Source organism: Electrophorus electricus, chromosome 11 (genome assembly GCF_013358815.1).
Source record: "Electrophorus electricus isolate fEleEle1 chromosome 11, fEleEle1.pri, whole genome shotgun sequence".
NCBI classification, from domain to species: Eukaryota; Metazoa; Chordata; class Actinopteri; order Gymnotiformes; family Gymnotidae; genus Electrophorus; species Electrophorus electricus.
In genome coordinates, this window is record NC_049545.1 from 7,137,806 (window position 1) to 7,154,777 (window position 16,972).

The 16,972-nt window shown below is 37.1% G+C and overlaps 1 protein-coding gene across 2 annotated transcripts; it reads right to left on the reverse strand.

Annotated features, from left to right (window-relative positions):
* Window positions 1-7,887: 7,887 nt before the first annotated feature.
* rgra (retinal G protein coupled receptor a) lies at window positions 7,888-13,057 on the reverse strand. 2 transcript variants are annotated; one of them, XM_027015786.2, is made up of 7 exons: window positions 12,646-13,057; window positions 12,257-12,308; window positions 10,674-10,795; window positions 10,188-10,341; window positions 9,693-9,810; window positions 8,734-8,847; window positions 7,888-8,543 (listed from the first exon to the last, which is right to left on the reverse strand). In XM_027015786.2, exons 1-7 carry the CDS (start codon window positions 12,737-12,739, stop codon window positions 8,400-8,402), a joined length of 798 nt encoding a protein of 265 aa, XP_026871587.2. In that variant the 5' UTR covers window positions 12,740-13,057; the 3' UTR covers window positions 7,888-8,399. The 2 variants fall into 2 exon arrangements, with proteins under 2 accessions (XP_026871587.2, XP_026871586.2); XM_027015785.2 differs by having other exon boundaries at window positions 12,257-12,413; window positions 12,646-13,043.
* Between the last annotated feature and the right edge of the window lie 3,915 nt (window positions 13,058-16,972).

Consider the following 16,972-nt stretch of genomic DNA (forward strand, 5'->3'; position numbering starts at 1 on the left):
CTGAATTACAGCCCTTAAAACACAACAAAGGTGTTTTGTAAAATGGCATAATTTGTGAATTTCATGTAAAAATGTGTTTAATTAAAATACAACGATTATATAAATAAAACCTATTTTAACTGTGTAAAAATTATATTTCGGTGGAGGTAGGCCTAGAGATAGCAAATCTGAGTATTATCTTGGCGGATTGAAACAAATAACACTCGAATTTACTTTGACAGTGTTTTTGAGATTGGCAGATGTTAAATGTCAGTAACTACTATTAAACTAAGATACAGCTGAAGTTCAGTACCTAGAAGTGGACAGCTCCCTACTTCCATTAGCCTTTCCCACAAATTTACATACTGATTTCCCGGGCGACCATTTACGTTCATAAAGCAAAAATCCTTCCCAGGATTTTATTTCCACGGGCTAGCTTTGCTAATTAGGTGGAGCCAGCCATCTGAATTATTCAGTGTAATCAAGTGGGATATACAAGATCACAACAGGGCTTTTGGAGCCTGAAGTTTAACACCTGTTTAACTTTAGAAGTCTTCAACGATAAGGTCATAGAAGATCTAATATTAAATATAAAACGTGTATCTTAATCTTAAATAAAAATCTAAATTATATAAATCTGAATGCTGAACGTGATCTTTGAATGCGCTGATCGAGGTGCTGATAGTTGCAATTTGGCGCCTTCTCCTACGAAAATAGTTCGCGTCCAAACGGTGTCTTTCTACTTCTTAGAAGAGCAACAGTGGCATCTAGAGGTTTGATTTAAAGGTAAGTATATGTGATAACGAAAGGTTAATTCAACAGAAGTAAGATCTGCAAGCTCACAGGCAAAACAAGTGCACCATTACAAAAATTAGTAAGCTAAATTCGAAAGTATTAGGTTAAATGTACTCAGTCTATTACAACAAAAGCTGTTTATTATAGAAATTCAAAAGAATAAAAGTTTTAATTTTATGATCTCATGTAATTATAGCTCACGGATATTTAATCCTAAACACATCTGTTTTATTACAGTTTAACAGAAGTGTACCAATTGGAATAATGAAATTCCCTATATGGGAACAAGATTTCTGCAGAAATTGAAATATTAGGGGTACATATCTAAGTGGAATCTGGTGATGAAAAAGCAATAAACACGATACAATTAGTATTCATGCAATTGTCCAATTGCAAAAACATTTTAAAGCTTCAAAGCTTTAAAAACCCAAATCACTGTACTCTCATTACTCCTTAATGATAGGATTCAGTGATCGGGTTTATGTTATCTGGAAGTTTATATCATGTTAGACTCACGAAATGTCCCTTCACCTATTTATGTTTATGTTGTCATTGTTTTCAGAGTAGAGCTTATATTAACCTGCTTTTAGGTACACTAAGACTTTAGACAGTGTTCTAATGCTTGATCAAATATATATATTATATTTTTTATGTCTCATATGATGTTGCACTGTTTTGGTCAGTTTACAAGTTATGGTCACTTAAATGACACAGGTTTTAAGGTTTTAATAACAGACAGTTTAATAACAGTTTTACTTTTTTATCACCCATTTTGACAGCAGAGCATTACATCACATTCAGATTATTAACATTTACTCCGCATTAACCCTCATTAAATATTTAACCATTTATCCATATAACCATTGTGTTCGGGTTACTCTAAATGCTTAAGTGTTATGAAACGTTGCTACACTAATAAAAGAAAGTGTTTTGGTTAATCAGCTTCATAACCAATTCTTGAGGAACAATTCTTGAGTTTGTTTTGGTTAAAATAAACTGTTCCCATGCCAAACTTTAAGTAATATTCAGAGAAACAGATTATCTGAGAAAGAGTCTTTCAAATTCACTATGGCTTGGTAAACAGCACCACAGAAGTGACAAAGTTGCCTATTCTTACTGATATTAAGAACAAGTTAAAATCATTTTCAAAATGCACTTGAAGAAGTAGAAAGCACTGACTAAAGCTACACATATTCAAAATATATCACACATGCACAGATATGATGGACAGACAGTATATCACACATAATGCACATTGTTCAGGTGTCACGTGCATATTTGTTTTGTAAATGCTAATTTTTAAAATACTTTAGATAGGTCTGCTTTGTACAGTTTGAGTAGGACTATATAAATGGCTATATATACTATATAAACCCACTGCAGTTTGCATACCGCTACAACCACTCCACTGATGATGCAATTGCACATCTGCTCCACACCACACTGACCCACCTGGACAAAGGGAGTCGTAATTATGTTAAAATGCTGTTTGTCAACTACAGTTCAGCATTTAACACTATCATCCCCTCCCTACTCACTACTAAGTTGGAGGATCTAGGACTGCATACATCCCTGTGCGACTGGATCTCCAACTTCCTAACAGACAGACCACAATCAGTACAGGTGGGCAACTGTGCCTCATCCATTCTCACCCTCAGCACTGGAGCTCCTCAGGGTTGTGTCCTAAGCCCCCTGCTCTACTCACTGTACACCTACGACTGCACAGCCACTTCCAGCTCCACCATCATTGTCAAGTTTGCTGACGACACCGTTGTCATGGGCCTGATCTCGGACAATGATGAGAGGGCCTACCTGGAGGAGATTAAGCACCTGGAAAACTGGTGCCAGGAAAATAATCTCCTCCTGAACGTCAGTAAAAGAAAGGAGCTGATCGTGGATTGCAGCAAGAAGCAGGAGCAGCACTACCAACCTGTGAGGATCAGTGGAACCATGGTGGAGAGAGTAGATAGTTTCAGGTACCTTGGTGTTCACATCTACAGGACCTGTCCTGGTCCCGTCATACCAACTCCCTGGCAAAGAAGGCTCGTCAATGTCTTTACCACCTCAGACGCCTAAAAGACTTCAGACTGCCCTCCAAGGTACTGCAGAACTTCTACACCTATACTATCGAGAGCATCCTCACAGGGAACATCACAGTCTGGTTTGGGAATAGCATCAAGCAGGACAGACAAGCACTCCAAAGGGTAGTGTGTCACTTACATGGAACTTCCTGACCTGCAGACCATCTACTACAAGCGGTGCCAGACCAAGACCAGGAGGATTGTGAAGGACCCCACTCATCCCAATAATAGGCTCTTCTCTCTGTTGAGGTCAGGGAAGCGCTTTCGCTCCCTGAAGACCAAGACAGAGAGACTGAAGAGGAGCTTCTTCCCACAGGCCATTCGGGCCCTGAATCAGGGAAACTGATAAACTGTGGGGACCACCACCACCACCATGTAACATAACTGTATATATATTCAATTACCACCATGTAACATAAAAACTGTAAATATGTCTTTTTACAAAATGGATCTGTACATTCTGTACATTGTGTACATACATATATACACAACCATATACATTGTACATTGTGTATATAAACATAATATACATATATTGTACATACATTGTTAATATATTTTTGTACATATATAGAATATATATTCCTCTATGCACCCCTGTTTTCTTTTTCCTCAGTTTGGACAGAGCACTCTCAACCATTTCACTACGAGTTATACTGTGTATGACTATGTATGTGACAAATAAACCAAACTTGAAACTTGAAACTTGAAACTTGAAATGGCATCATTTGTGTCCAAAAATAGTCTAATTAAAATATGACAGCAATACAATACAGTTCTCATACACAGCGTTTTTGCACTTTACTATAAATGATGATAACACAGATTATAACAGCTGACACAGTACGCCATATACAAAGTTTTTAAAATTCATGGAAAAAATGAAAAAAAAAAAAAGTCACAAATGACCTTTTACCACAAACTGTATCTATTTGCAATATAGGAAGAGATAAATTAGTCCTGTTCATCTGTCATTCATGTGTTGTTTTACATGAAACCTGTTCCATCTTAATGCTAGTATGCTGTCTTTGAAACAGTGAAGTGTAAGGATTTTTTTGTAAATTGAGGCTGACGTAGGCCACAGATCTGTGCTAAGATGTATATTGCTTGAGGAACTGTATCAAGGAGTGAGCCGAGGCAGGATGCAAACATGACAAGCTGCTGGGAGACAGGCTCATATAATCAGAAAACATGGGGAAAAGACATGAAACCAAACAGGAGATACAAGGAAGAAAATAAAACCATAAGACAGAGTGAGAGAGTCTAGTAGAGTCAGACATACAAACAAGACAGGAAGACGGGTATATATAAACAACTGGGTTATGGGGAGACAAGACACAGATGAAAACAATGAATCATGACAATGTTGAAAAGCACATACAGAGTATAAGACAGGACGGAGACTAAACCGAAAAAAGAACATAAACAAAATCACTTGACTCTAGCTCCATGGGAACTGCAACATAAATCCTGTAATAGACAAATGCTAAATACTTTTTTTGACATGTGTATTTATCTTACCACTAAAATGTTCATATTTGTCACTATCTTAGAGTCAAAAGATGTAATTATTTATTACTTAGATTTTGCTTTTCATGTGCAGAAACTCAGCATGTAGCATTTTTTTCTGCATGTCTTCATATAGCATAAGGTCATTATAAATCTCATTCTGTCACATGAAGGCCAACTTATGGTGAGTCTTATATAGTAACCAGGGCCAGATTTGGCATTTCTGGGGCCCCAAGCAAAGTTATTTTTTGGGGCTCTAATCAAAGACATTTTTATTTTTACAATAAAATACAATAATTACCCACCATGTACAATCTTTACCTATCTTCTTACTGCAGTCAGAACAGAACAATCTTGATTTCTTTCCCTTAATTTGTTTTATTTTATGGGTGTTGGTGAGATACAAGCAATTCCTGGTTGCATTCAATAGTTCTGAAACAGCATAATAGCCAGCATGTTACAGTATCCCTTTGGTTTTGAACAATGAAAGAATTAATGTGTTTAGGTTTTTTTTTTTTTTTTTCCATTTTATCCCTGGGGCCTCATGCATTTGTGTGGTTTGGTGTAGTGGTAAAAACTGCCATTGATAGTGACAATGTTGAAAAGTATGATTGAAGCCAAGATGTTCAATGGACATTTTAGATATTTAGATTATTTTAACTCTCCTGTTTTATTACATTATGCCTATTTAAATAATGATCTTGGATACATATTAACATTAACATTAACATTAACAAGATCTGTGGGAGAGTTGGCTAGAGGAAGGGAAGCATGGGAGGAAAGCATATCTAATTGTACTATGTGAAGAGGGAATTTGTTATCATGAAGGGCAATGTTGTTTCTGGGATTATAAAATTTTGTTCATCTAGTTTAATTCTTTCTGAGAGTTATCATGGATGACATCTCATAGCAAAGGGGATTTACATTCTGAAGCATGACTATGATCTCTAGCATGCATGTTATTGTATTACTTTGTGGAAAATAATGAATATAGCACACTTTATGATGTGAGAATCATTATTTTCACTTGTACTTTAATATTCCCTGGCTTATGGTGTCAAAATTTAATAAGCAGTTCTGTGTTTTATATATATATATATATATATATATATATATATATATATATATATATATATATATATATATATATATATATATATATATAATGATATATTATAATATAATATAATATAAGATAATATAATATAATATAATATAATAATATATATAATGTTTACTCATACCTAATGTGTAATGCTCTTGTTCTTAATTTAATTAATGTGTAATGCTCTTGTTCTTAATTTAAGCACTGAAGTAGTGTGACTTTTAATGTCACGGAAGGCTTTTCCCCCCATGAGTCACGTGGTACAGCCCGCGGAGCTGGGGTCAGGGCCGGGGCCAAGGAGAGCCAAGGTGCTCCACGAGGACCGCGGTGATAGTGGTAAGGTGGAGTCAGTGAGGTCTCTGGCCAAGGAGGGGAATGCCAGAGACTCACCAGGAGAACTGGAAGGGTTCGCCCAAAGCCCCGGTGGGGGAGTTCCTCTGGGGCACTACTAGAGTGGCAGGTGTAAGGAGGTCGGTTAGTGGGAGAAGCACGCTCAGAACCCGGGGCGGACATGCACCCCCGCATGTCCATCGGGGCCGAGGACACGTTTCCAACTCCTGCGGGGTTAGCGGGCGCTGCATCACAGCACCATATGTGTTGGTCTAATGGCATAATTGTTTGTGTGTACTCGTGCCTTTTTGTATGTTTACAGGTGTAACATGTCACATGGAGCTTACCAGACTGCCCTGAGAGAGGCACAAATACTTCCCTCCTACGCCTTTCTCCCTCCTACGCCTTTCTCCCTCCTACTAAGAGGTCTCCCTGGCTGGCGGTTCCTGGCCCGCCTTGTGTTGGATGGGCATCGGGGATGGCCATGCGGTGTCCGTATGTGTGCACAGTGGCCTTGGATTAGCTGTCCTGGAATGGGACGCTTTGGGAGCCGCGCCCCTTGGGAGTGGGTACTGTCACGTAAGGCTCCTTGCCCCACGAGTCATGTGGTATGGCCCACCACGTGCAGAGGGACTCATGTGTGTATTATTTGTAACCATGCCCCCCTGGGATAGCACACACCTGTACAGGGTTTAGTGTTAACTGTTTGTCTGTATTTAAACCACTGACAGTGTGTGCTCCCTTGTTGGTCATTGTCGCTACGTGTGTGCTCAATTTCATCTCTGTAGCCGTAACGTTAGTTTGTGTAGTCCTGTGTTAAAGTGTATGTGTTGTTCATTTAATGTTAATTGTATAGTCATGTTCATTGTAAATGTTGTATGTGAGTGCCTGGCTAAAAAAAGGTCACACACTCTAATGTTTTGTTGGACCACCTTTAGCTCTATGGCACGCATTCGCTGTGGCATCGTTTCCACAAGCTTCTGCACTGTCACATTTACTTCTGTCCAGAGTTGCATTAATTTTTCCCCAAGATCTTGTATTGATGATGGGAGATTTGGATCACTGCACAAAGTCTGTGGTGGCCAATCCATGTGTGAAAATGATGTCTCATGCTCTCTGAACCACTCTTTCACAATTTGAGCCTGATGAATCCTGGCATTGTCATCTTGGAATATGCCCATGCCATCAGGGAAGAAAAAATCCCCTGATGGAATAACCTGGTCATTCAGTATATTCAGGTAGTCAGCTGACCTCATTCTTTGGGCAAATAACATTGCTGAACCTAGACATGACCAACTGCAGCAACCCCAGATCATAGGCACTAGGCATGATGGGCACTAGGCATGATGGGTGCATCACTTAAGCCGCCTCTCTTCTTACCCTGATGCACCCATCACTCTGGAACAGGGTAAATCTGGACTCATCAGATCACATAACCTTTTTCCATTGCTCCAGAGTCCAATCTTTATGCTCCCTAGCAAATTGAAGCCGGTTAGCCTCACTGACAAGTGGTTTTCTTAAGGCTACACAACTGTTTAGTCCCAATCTCTTGAGTTCCCCTTGCATTGTGCAAACATATCTCTTAAACATATCTCTGAGTTCTATTGTTGTTTTTTCTATGATTTGATTTCACCACACGTTTAAGTGATCGCCGATCACAATCATTTAAGATTTTTTTCTGACCACATTCCTTCCTCAAAGATGATGTTTCCCCACTGTCCTTCCACTTTTTAATAATGCGTTGGACAGTTCTTAACCTGATTTTAGTAGTTTCAGCAATCTCCTTAGATGTTTTCTCTGCTTGATGCATGCCAATAATTTGACCCTTCTGAAACAGATTAACATCTTTTCCACTACCATAGGATGTTTCTTTCCACATGGTTGTTTAACAAATGAGAAGCTACTCACTGCATCAGTTAGGGTTAAGTAACTTGTTGCCAGCTGAAACATAATCACCCATGCAGTAACTATCCAATGGGAGGCTCTTACCTATTTGCTTAGTTAAATCCAGGTGGAGACCCTTTTTTTTTTTTGGCCAGGCAGTGTATATTGTTTAATGTTAATAAATGTCTTGCACTGTCGAGGAAGTCTGTGCATCCTGCCCAATGCCCTGCGGCACTCGGGCCACCAACATTACATTTAATAGGTAACTGCAGCAGAAATTATAACATTAAGGGCAAGAGTCAAAAGTAATACTTCATACATTATGTTAAAAGGTATTTACGATTTAGCTACTAAATATGGCAAAGACAGTGTGTGATATGGTGCTGAAGTCAGGAAGCAAGGCATGTTTAGTAATAAAACTTGGAAATGAACAAACAGGGTATAAAATAATGTTCAGTCTTTTGCAGAGGCTAGCGCAAAACGCTGTGGATGGGGACATGCAAGAATAAGTTCACAGAAAAAATCAAGAAACAGGTGCACACAATGAACTAATAATTTGGTGATTTTGACCAGGGATGTGATTGGGGAGTGTAAATGGTATGTGCAGGTGTGGGTGGCTGGCTGGGTGCTAACTACGGTGTGACAGTAAGATTAAGCATGCATCGAACTTCTCAGAAACAGCCATAATATTAAACACAGTTACTTGTATGTTTAGCTTATTTGGACTTGTTCTCAGTGGCTTGAGCATCAATCTTTTGTCCTGTAAGCAGTTGCCAAATTCCTCCTCTGTATTTCTCATTTCCAAGAGCATAAACAAAGACATTGAATGTGGGAGAGGCCTTAGCCATGATGGGAGCGATCTGCAAAGACAAAAGACAAATAATAAATAAATATGTGCTCTGTGGAAATACAAACAAAATGCTTGATTGTACTATATTCTTTAATTAACTATGTATTCAATAAACATATGTGACTGGCCTTAGTAAATTTCATAATTACAAACAGAGTATAAATTACACTGAATTAACTGAAGCTTGGTATTATTGTTACCATTCTCAGTTTAGGAGATAAAAGGTTGGCATTTTTCACAGTAGCATAGAAGGCTAGGATCCCATAAGGACCCCAGCAGAAGAGCAGAGTCTTCATGGGAGTGGTACAGTTGAACTGTGTATAGAAAGCAGGCATCATTAGTTTAGTCATGGGGCTCGTCTGCATGTGACATTCTAATCATATGCTGTTGATATGTCAAATGATTACATGATACTGAATACACATACTTCCATAATATCATATAAAAATGATTAAAGGGGAAAATCTTTGAAACTAGATTTCAAGAGGAATTAAGCCTAGAATTGAAATAAATTATATTGTGAATAGTGATTATCTGCAGAAAGTACTGTGTAGTTATAATCTAACATTTGGATTAATCTGCCTGAACACTAGGCCCACTAGTTAAAATATTTTGGTTTAACCTTCTACAATCACCTGCACACTATATTGTTGTACATTATTGTACACTAGGTGTCCTGTTTCTCTGGAAATCTTTTGTACTTCACTCTCAACATCTCTTTTATTACAGTACACTGCAGTTACTCAACTGAAATTTTCTTATATATATATATATATATATATATATATATGTGTGTGTGTGTGTGTGTGTATGTGTGTGTGTTCCTAGGAACAGCAAAACTACTTGTGCCACACCTTCAAACTCCCAGACCTCTGGTAGAAAGCTCAATTTTGAGGAAAAAAGATACGATCACTCACTGGAAGAGTGAGATGCGAATCATTAATTATTAGCTGGTATTTTTTCCAGAGAAATGTATGTGAATGATTATGTTTGAGAGTTATATAAGATTTACTCTAGTCAGATTCCTTTCTTTTTCCAGGCATAAAGGTATTTTAAAATCTCCACAAGAACCATAACTAATGTGCTTACACAACTCCAACTAAGCCCTCATAATGCCACATTCAAATGCTAATACTATACAGAAGAGAGCATTGCTTACTCTTTCCTGGCCAGTCTTCATGAATTTCTTTCCAATGGACTGGTACGAGGAAAACACAACAAGCACTTGAATTCCCATATTACAGATGGCCATTGGGATCACATAGGAGACATAGTTCCTAATTGAAATGGATGAGATAATCTTATTGGATTTTGAATTTCTCTTTATTTAGTGCAATGAAATGCAAAGCATAAACATGGGTCTAATTGTATCTAGCTTGTCCTCTGGTCAGACAGCTAAGAAAATTAGTTTAATTAGTAATTTATATATATTAACAATATAAAATTTTCATATATTAACAATTCCAGAGAGTAGTTAAATGTCAGCTGAGGAAGATAATCATATATCTATGGTTTTTGTAGATTTAATGCTCAACATAAAAAATGGCATACTGATGTTTTATGCAAGTAATGTCAATAATGTTTAGAATAAAAAGAAAAATATCTATAGTTGAAGCATTCAACAATAACAATCAGATCATAACCTGTATTGTACCTGTCTCCTTTGCTCATGTCCAGAGTACAACAGGTCCTCAGTGGCTCATAGTCATACTCTCCCCAACCAATCAAAGGCATGGATGCCCAGAAGGCAGCAAAGAGCCAGATGAAGATGGCCAGTGTGATGACACAAGACCACTGCAACTTTGTTCCTTAATAATGAAAAACAACAGAAAATCATGCTTTTTCTTCATTTATGCAACATTAGCACTTTTAGCTTTTTTTCTCCAAAATAGAAACTTGGCTAAAATGGCAGTAAAATGTCTGAACTTCTGTGGTAGTAGATTGTATATTGCCTTGAAGCTTATGAAAAACTAAATGCATATGTCTCAGGACATATAAGATATGACATATAAAACATCTAACTGTTTGTTGACTGGAGAAAAGCCTGTTAATATCAGACATATAAGCCCATTAAACTTAAATTCTGTGAAAATTACAATGCAGATAATGACTAATTGTTGTCTTTGGTCTTGCTCCTTACTGGTGCAGTATTGGTGGTATCTGTCCCAAGCAATGGCTGCAATGAAGTGGATGCTGGAAAGGGCAGTTAGGAATCCATGAAAGCCATGGGTCTGACACCCTTCTGAACCATACGGCCAGTATCTGTGAGTTTATTTTTTCAAAAATAGTAGTTAGTTAGTCATCGACTTGCTGTTATTCACACTGTAATGAATTTAGGCTTCAAGAACTATGCACACAAAATTGCAGGTGTAAATGGAGCAAGGACATATTAAGAACAGAATAAAATCTGATCACCCAAGCATTTTACCCACTTGTTGTAGCACAAGTATAATCTCCTATTCAACTGAGACTAAAACCCCTCCCAATACATTACATCACACAACGTAATGTCTATGATCTGCTCCAAATTGGAAAGTTAAATGGGCGTAACAGCAGCAACACAATAATATAAACTGTTGTACAACTGCCTGAAGCTCTAACTTCAAGAAAAAAAAAAAAATAAAAATAAAAAAAAAAAATATATATATATATATATATATATATATATATATATATATATATATATATATATATATATATATATATATATATATATATAAAATGGTATTAAAAGCCAAGCTGAAGTCTACAAATAGAATATGGGAATACATTTGAGAGCAGGGCACATGCAGCAGAATGCAGTGCACCATCTACAAACCTGTTAGCTCTATCTGCAAACTGGAAGGGGTCTTGAAGGGTGTTGTAATTGTCATTATCCTTTCACCCCCCCCCCCCATTAATGGAGGTGGGAAAATGTATTAACTGATGATTAAATGTTAATGAATTTAGTGTACAACACGAATACTAAGCTTTATAATACAAACGCTTTTAACATTACTACAGTTTGGAAACAATAATGTATATATAACATGATTTTTCCAAAGTACATTGTTGCAGATAAACCTCACGCAGCCTTTGTAGAGCTAGTGCAGGAACATTCTGTGTTCGAACTTGCCTGCATATTGGCATATTGTACTGGCTGGGCCCCAAATCAGTATGCCGTATGCAGTATAAGACCACATTTATTTTTATTTTTTTCCCAGTACGCGGAAGATACTTGGAATATATGTAGCTACTACTCTGGCCAAATATTCTAGTACGCGACCAGAGCTATCTACGGTAGAGGAAAATCTGAAGGCGGAACTTCATACGTTCGCGTGGCCCCATAGGATGGTTTGCGTTTGTCGCATACTGGATATTATGTTTCGTACTATTACGGGACCATTAGACAGTATATAGTATATACTGAGTCCTGTATGCAGTATACAGTATGTAGTAGGCTATTTTGAAAGTAGCCCGGAAAGGATATTGTATAGGTCTATTTAGACAGCGATTTCCCCTTGATACAGACGCGAACGCGGAGGTTTAGGCAGACGAAGGGGTGAACCCATAGACATTACTTCGAACCTAAAGGGATGTCACAGATATACAGAAGCTGCTTCTAATAGCATCCAGTCTCACGAACGCACGAGAACAAATCCAGCGAACATCACTTCTTCTAAACCAGCACTTCTTTTAAATCTGTCTATGCCAGCCTTTAGAAGTGAGACAAAAAGATCCCACCTCAGAAAGCTCGAGAATGCGGCAATTGTAGCATTCGTAGAAATCCCCATATCTGCTAGAGCCAAACAGAACACAAGGAAGTTAGTCGGAGTCCGCAGTTCTCGTATTTTAAGGAAAGCAACAGCGGTGACAGAATTCAGGAGGAATCCAAGGAGACCTTTGGAAGACATGAAACATATTTGGAGGCGTTAGAGGCGTTTTCTGTGTATATAAACCGAACATGGATACATTTCACTGAACAGATACAGTCCTAAATTAGGCTGAATTAACGTTTATTGTCATAGCCAAAAGACCGTTTGTCAGTTACACCAAAATTCTCCCTGCATGTTGACCATATGCTCGACTGTTTTGAATAAACAAAGTAATGGTTCATTGACATTGTTTCTTACCCTCCACAAGCAGACAAGATCCGAGAGAAAACACGTCGAACTCAGAGAATCCTTCTGGTAGCGGATAAGAACTCATAATTAAATTGTTGCACATAGAAAATAGCAGACCTCACAGTCACCTTACGGTCGCACGATATCCCTAAATGTGATCAAAAGAAGCTTATTTTAAAGGACCATTTCACAAGAAAAAGCATGAATGTACTTCTCAAAATCCCTCTCCATGCTCCAATCCGCAAAAGAATTTTTTAATGAACAAAAGACCATTACCCCACTAATACGTATTGCATACTGTGACAGTAAAGCACTCATTCAGTTACACAACATCTCTTTGTTTCCAGCTGGCTTGTTTTCAAGCACGTATTGTTTTGCATGGACTTTTTCATCCTCTCATTGCCCAAACCTGTTCTGAAGGCAACATATCAACAAAAACGTATTGGCAGATACATCCCCTGCTCCGTTAGTTTATGTCGGCTCTCATCTTGGTAAGGACAGTATGGTAAACAGTGGGGCAAATACACAACCATTAAATCCTGAAGGACTCCTAGAGACCCTAGCAGAAACCTCCCAGAGAAACCTAACAGCCAACAAATCCTCTCTGCAGGAAGACTCTGACAGTGGTTCACTCAGTCAAAGTCACTGGTGATACCGATTACACCGTGATTGGGCAAGATCCAAAGGCTGAGAACACAACTGTGAATAAAAACGTAGTCACAATCAACTGGTAATCCCATCCCTGCACTTGTCTGATTTTGCACAGCCATCAACTTCATTGGAATTGCATCTATCAGATCCGGTCATTTTAGGTTATCTTTGTTAGAAGACAAATCTCTTCATTTGTAGCTTCTACTTTCCCCAGTCTTTCCTGCTGCAGACCATAAGGAGGACATTTACATTGATATCTGTATTTCCAAGGAAAACACTGAGTGGAGACCTGGCTCACTATCTGCTTAGGGCAATACAGCCAAAAAGGAGCTTATCTGCAATGGAAGACCTGCTCCATCACAGACCTGCTATTGGCCATTAAGTATGACAACATAATGTCATAGTCTATCAAGTAACCTGAAGTGATTGGTGCATTGTGTTTGTAATGGGCAGTGAAAAGGAGTAGAGGCAGAATCGTATTCATATTGTGGTCATTATTTTTGGCATGATGCTAATTGTTCCAGCAGGGATGTCTGCACCCATGACACTGCTTTGACTGTGTGACTGTGAGCCAAATAATGCTCAATCTATAGATAAAATTTTGAAAATAAACAGAGCTTTAAAAACAATATCCCCACAATACAAAATATACAGCCTATCTAGACATTCAAAGTTTTACACAATATTTTTTAATGCTGCAGTTAAAGGATCAGGGACAAAATTTTATGTTAAAGTCACAGCATCATGTGATCACAGAAATCATGTTGTAATGTAGTTCTTTAATGAGGATCACTTATTTGCATTTTTCATTATAGTTCTTAATTTTTAAATGTTTTTTATTGTTTCCCAGAAATTCTGCCTCTGGTTGGTACTTCTCTTTGTAAAATTATTGATGAAGAGAGCTACATTGTGATTGCAAAAACAGTGATGGGACATATCTAGGGCCCTACCAAATTCAAGCCCATGAAAATCATATCACAGACACGATCAGCCTTTTCCCGGCTTTCAGATTTTCCATGAAATGCAGGAAAATCGAAACAAATTAGTCTATGAGCCTTAACTGAAAAGTGCAGTTAAATGCCAAAGCTCATCATTAAGATTTCTCTTGGAACTAAGAGACCTAGGTCAATCCCTGAAAAACAATGCCATAACATTATACCTCCTCTACCAAATTTTACAGTTGGCACAATGCAGTCAGGCAGGTAACCTTATCCTGACTGATCCATCAGACTGTCCGATAGAGAAACGTGATTCATCATTCTACAGAACATGTTTCCACTGCTCTGTGCCTTACACCACTCCATCCAATGCTTCCATTGTGCTTGATAATATAAGGCTTGCATACAGCTGCTCAACCATGGAAACCCATGCCATGAAACTCATGGTACATGATTCTTGTGCTGATGCTGAGTCAGCAGTGTGTTGGCAACTTTTACCCAATATGCTTCTTAGCACTTGGCTAAGAAAAATGATAGGAAAAATTAACCATTTTTTTAACCACTTTAGCAGGGCCCAGACATAACCGATTCAGACTTAATCCATATAGCTAGCTGGTTTACTGTGCTTTAAGTACTGGCCAGGAATATATTCTACTGATAATGAATTACTTATTTTAGGTTGTGATACATTTATTGATTGGTAAATGTCAGATCTTGCATGTTTGTTTATTTTCAGTAGCTAGGGTTATTATGTAATGGAGTTATTTGAATGCATACCATATGAATGAATGAAACCTACGCCACAGATTAATGCAGTAGTATAAAAGAAGATTAAGGTGTTTGATGCTTGTTCCATTCCATCTGAATATCATGGCCTCACAAATAAAAAAAAACTGCTTCCGACCCGTGTGGGGAAAAGGTTGACAAGTCTTCACCAGGCACTTTGTAATGTTAAGATAATCCAGTGATATCTCAGATAATGCAGTGATATCTCAGAGCCTTGTGACATATTGATAATTATAGTGAGTCAGACTGACTTCAGTTTCATATTTATAATTGAGAACGTCAAGGCCCAATAGTCACTAAAGCTATTTGAGGATAAACTTTTGATTTATGTGTTAAGTGCTATAATTAATTAGTATAGCAAATGTAAATTTGGTATAAATTCAAAGAGGCACAATGTCAATTTCAACACATTGAATATGAAAGCTTAATCTTTTTTTTTGATCAAACATCATTTGAAATGTTGGTTTTCAAAGTATGGTGGTTTTCTCTCCAGCAAATACCATTTGACTTTGATCAGGATGAACGCTTAGATGCTTAGATGAAACCTTAGTTGCTTTTAACCTGATGTCCTTCAATGACAAAAGGCCTACAATTTGACCCTTATTCAATCTTTAAAAAAGTGGTTATTGGCTCTTTGATGTCATCTGTGATTTTATTTTTCAAATGTTTAGATCCCCCAGTACTTCATGAAGCTCTGGACAAATATGTCCATCTTTGTTTCGAGTGCTGTGCTTTTTTATCCTGTGTATAAATGCACTTTACAAGTTTGTAATCCTCTTTGAAGAGTAGTAATCCCTGTTAGTCCCTGCATAACATAATTCAGCACCATTTGGGCCTTTCACTGAGACTGCTTTTACTTTCAGAGGAGTTCAAATAAACAAACCTGTCAAAGCAATGACAAAGACAAAAATCTTGCATCTTGAGTACTTGAAAAAACAACCATACAGCCTCACAGATGTTTTTTTAAAAAGTCACTCAGATACTCAAACTATGAAATTTGACAGTAATCCAGTGTACTGGTATAAGAAATTATTGTATTAAACTGTTAATATATAGAGAAACTTTGAAACCTCTACCATTTGACAAAATGGTGTAGAATATCATTTTAACTAAATGTTTTGTTGATAATTATAGTAAATATAACCAGTGATAACTGAATATACCACTAATTATCCTTGCTCCTTGTTCTACTTATTCCTATAACTGCTTTGTACTCTCTATATACTTTCACAGTAATTGTGTATACATACAATCTAGTCTTGGAGTTAATCTCAAAAACATGCGAAAATAATTCTATGCTAATACTGTTTCAGATGTTGGGTATACACAGCAGTGAAAGGGCCAAACATAATGAGTCCTTCAGCAACCTCATTCTTCCTTATGTAAGTACATGAAGAGCAATGCACTTTTAGTTTTAAACCAAGTGTCTAACAAAAATGTGATCTAAACGGCCCAGTGATATAAAAAAAATCTGATTTAATAAAGAGCAAGTTAATACAATGAGTATTTACTGAATGAATATTTATAAAATATCATATATATATATATATATATATATATATATATATATATATATATATATATATATACAGATACTGATTGAGCCAATAACATTGAGATCTACAAACACATAGTTGAAAACTTTTTTACATGTTGTAAAATAATGTTTTTCTTTCTTTACTTGATTTATGCAGTATTAAGAGATAGCAATGACACCTTCTACAATTTTATATACAAACAAAGAGGTTTTTAAACAAAACTAATCTTGGTGGCAAAATCACTACATAATAAATTGCCTACTGAATCTGTTCATGTCAGATGAGAAATATTCATGTAAGATATCTGTGAATATCTAATAATCAATATATAAACAAACAAGCAAAATATTACAATCAATCACAACTAAGAATGTCCTGTATAAGCAACAAGTCACTGTAAATAACTTGGCATTATGAAGTTTG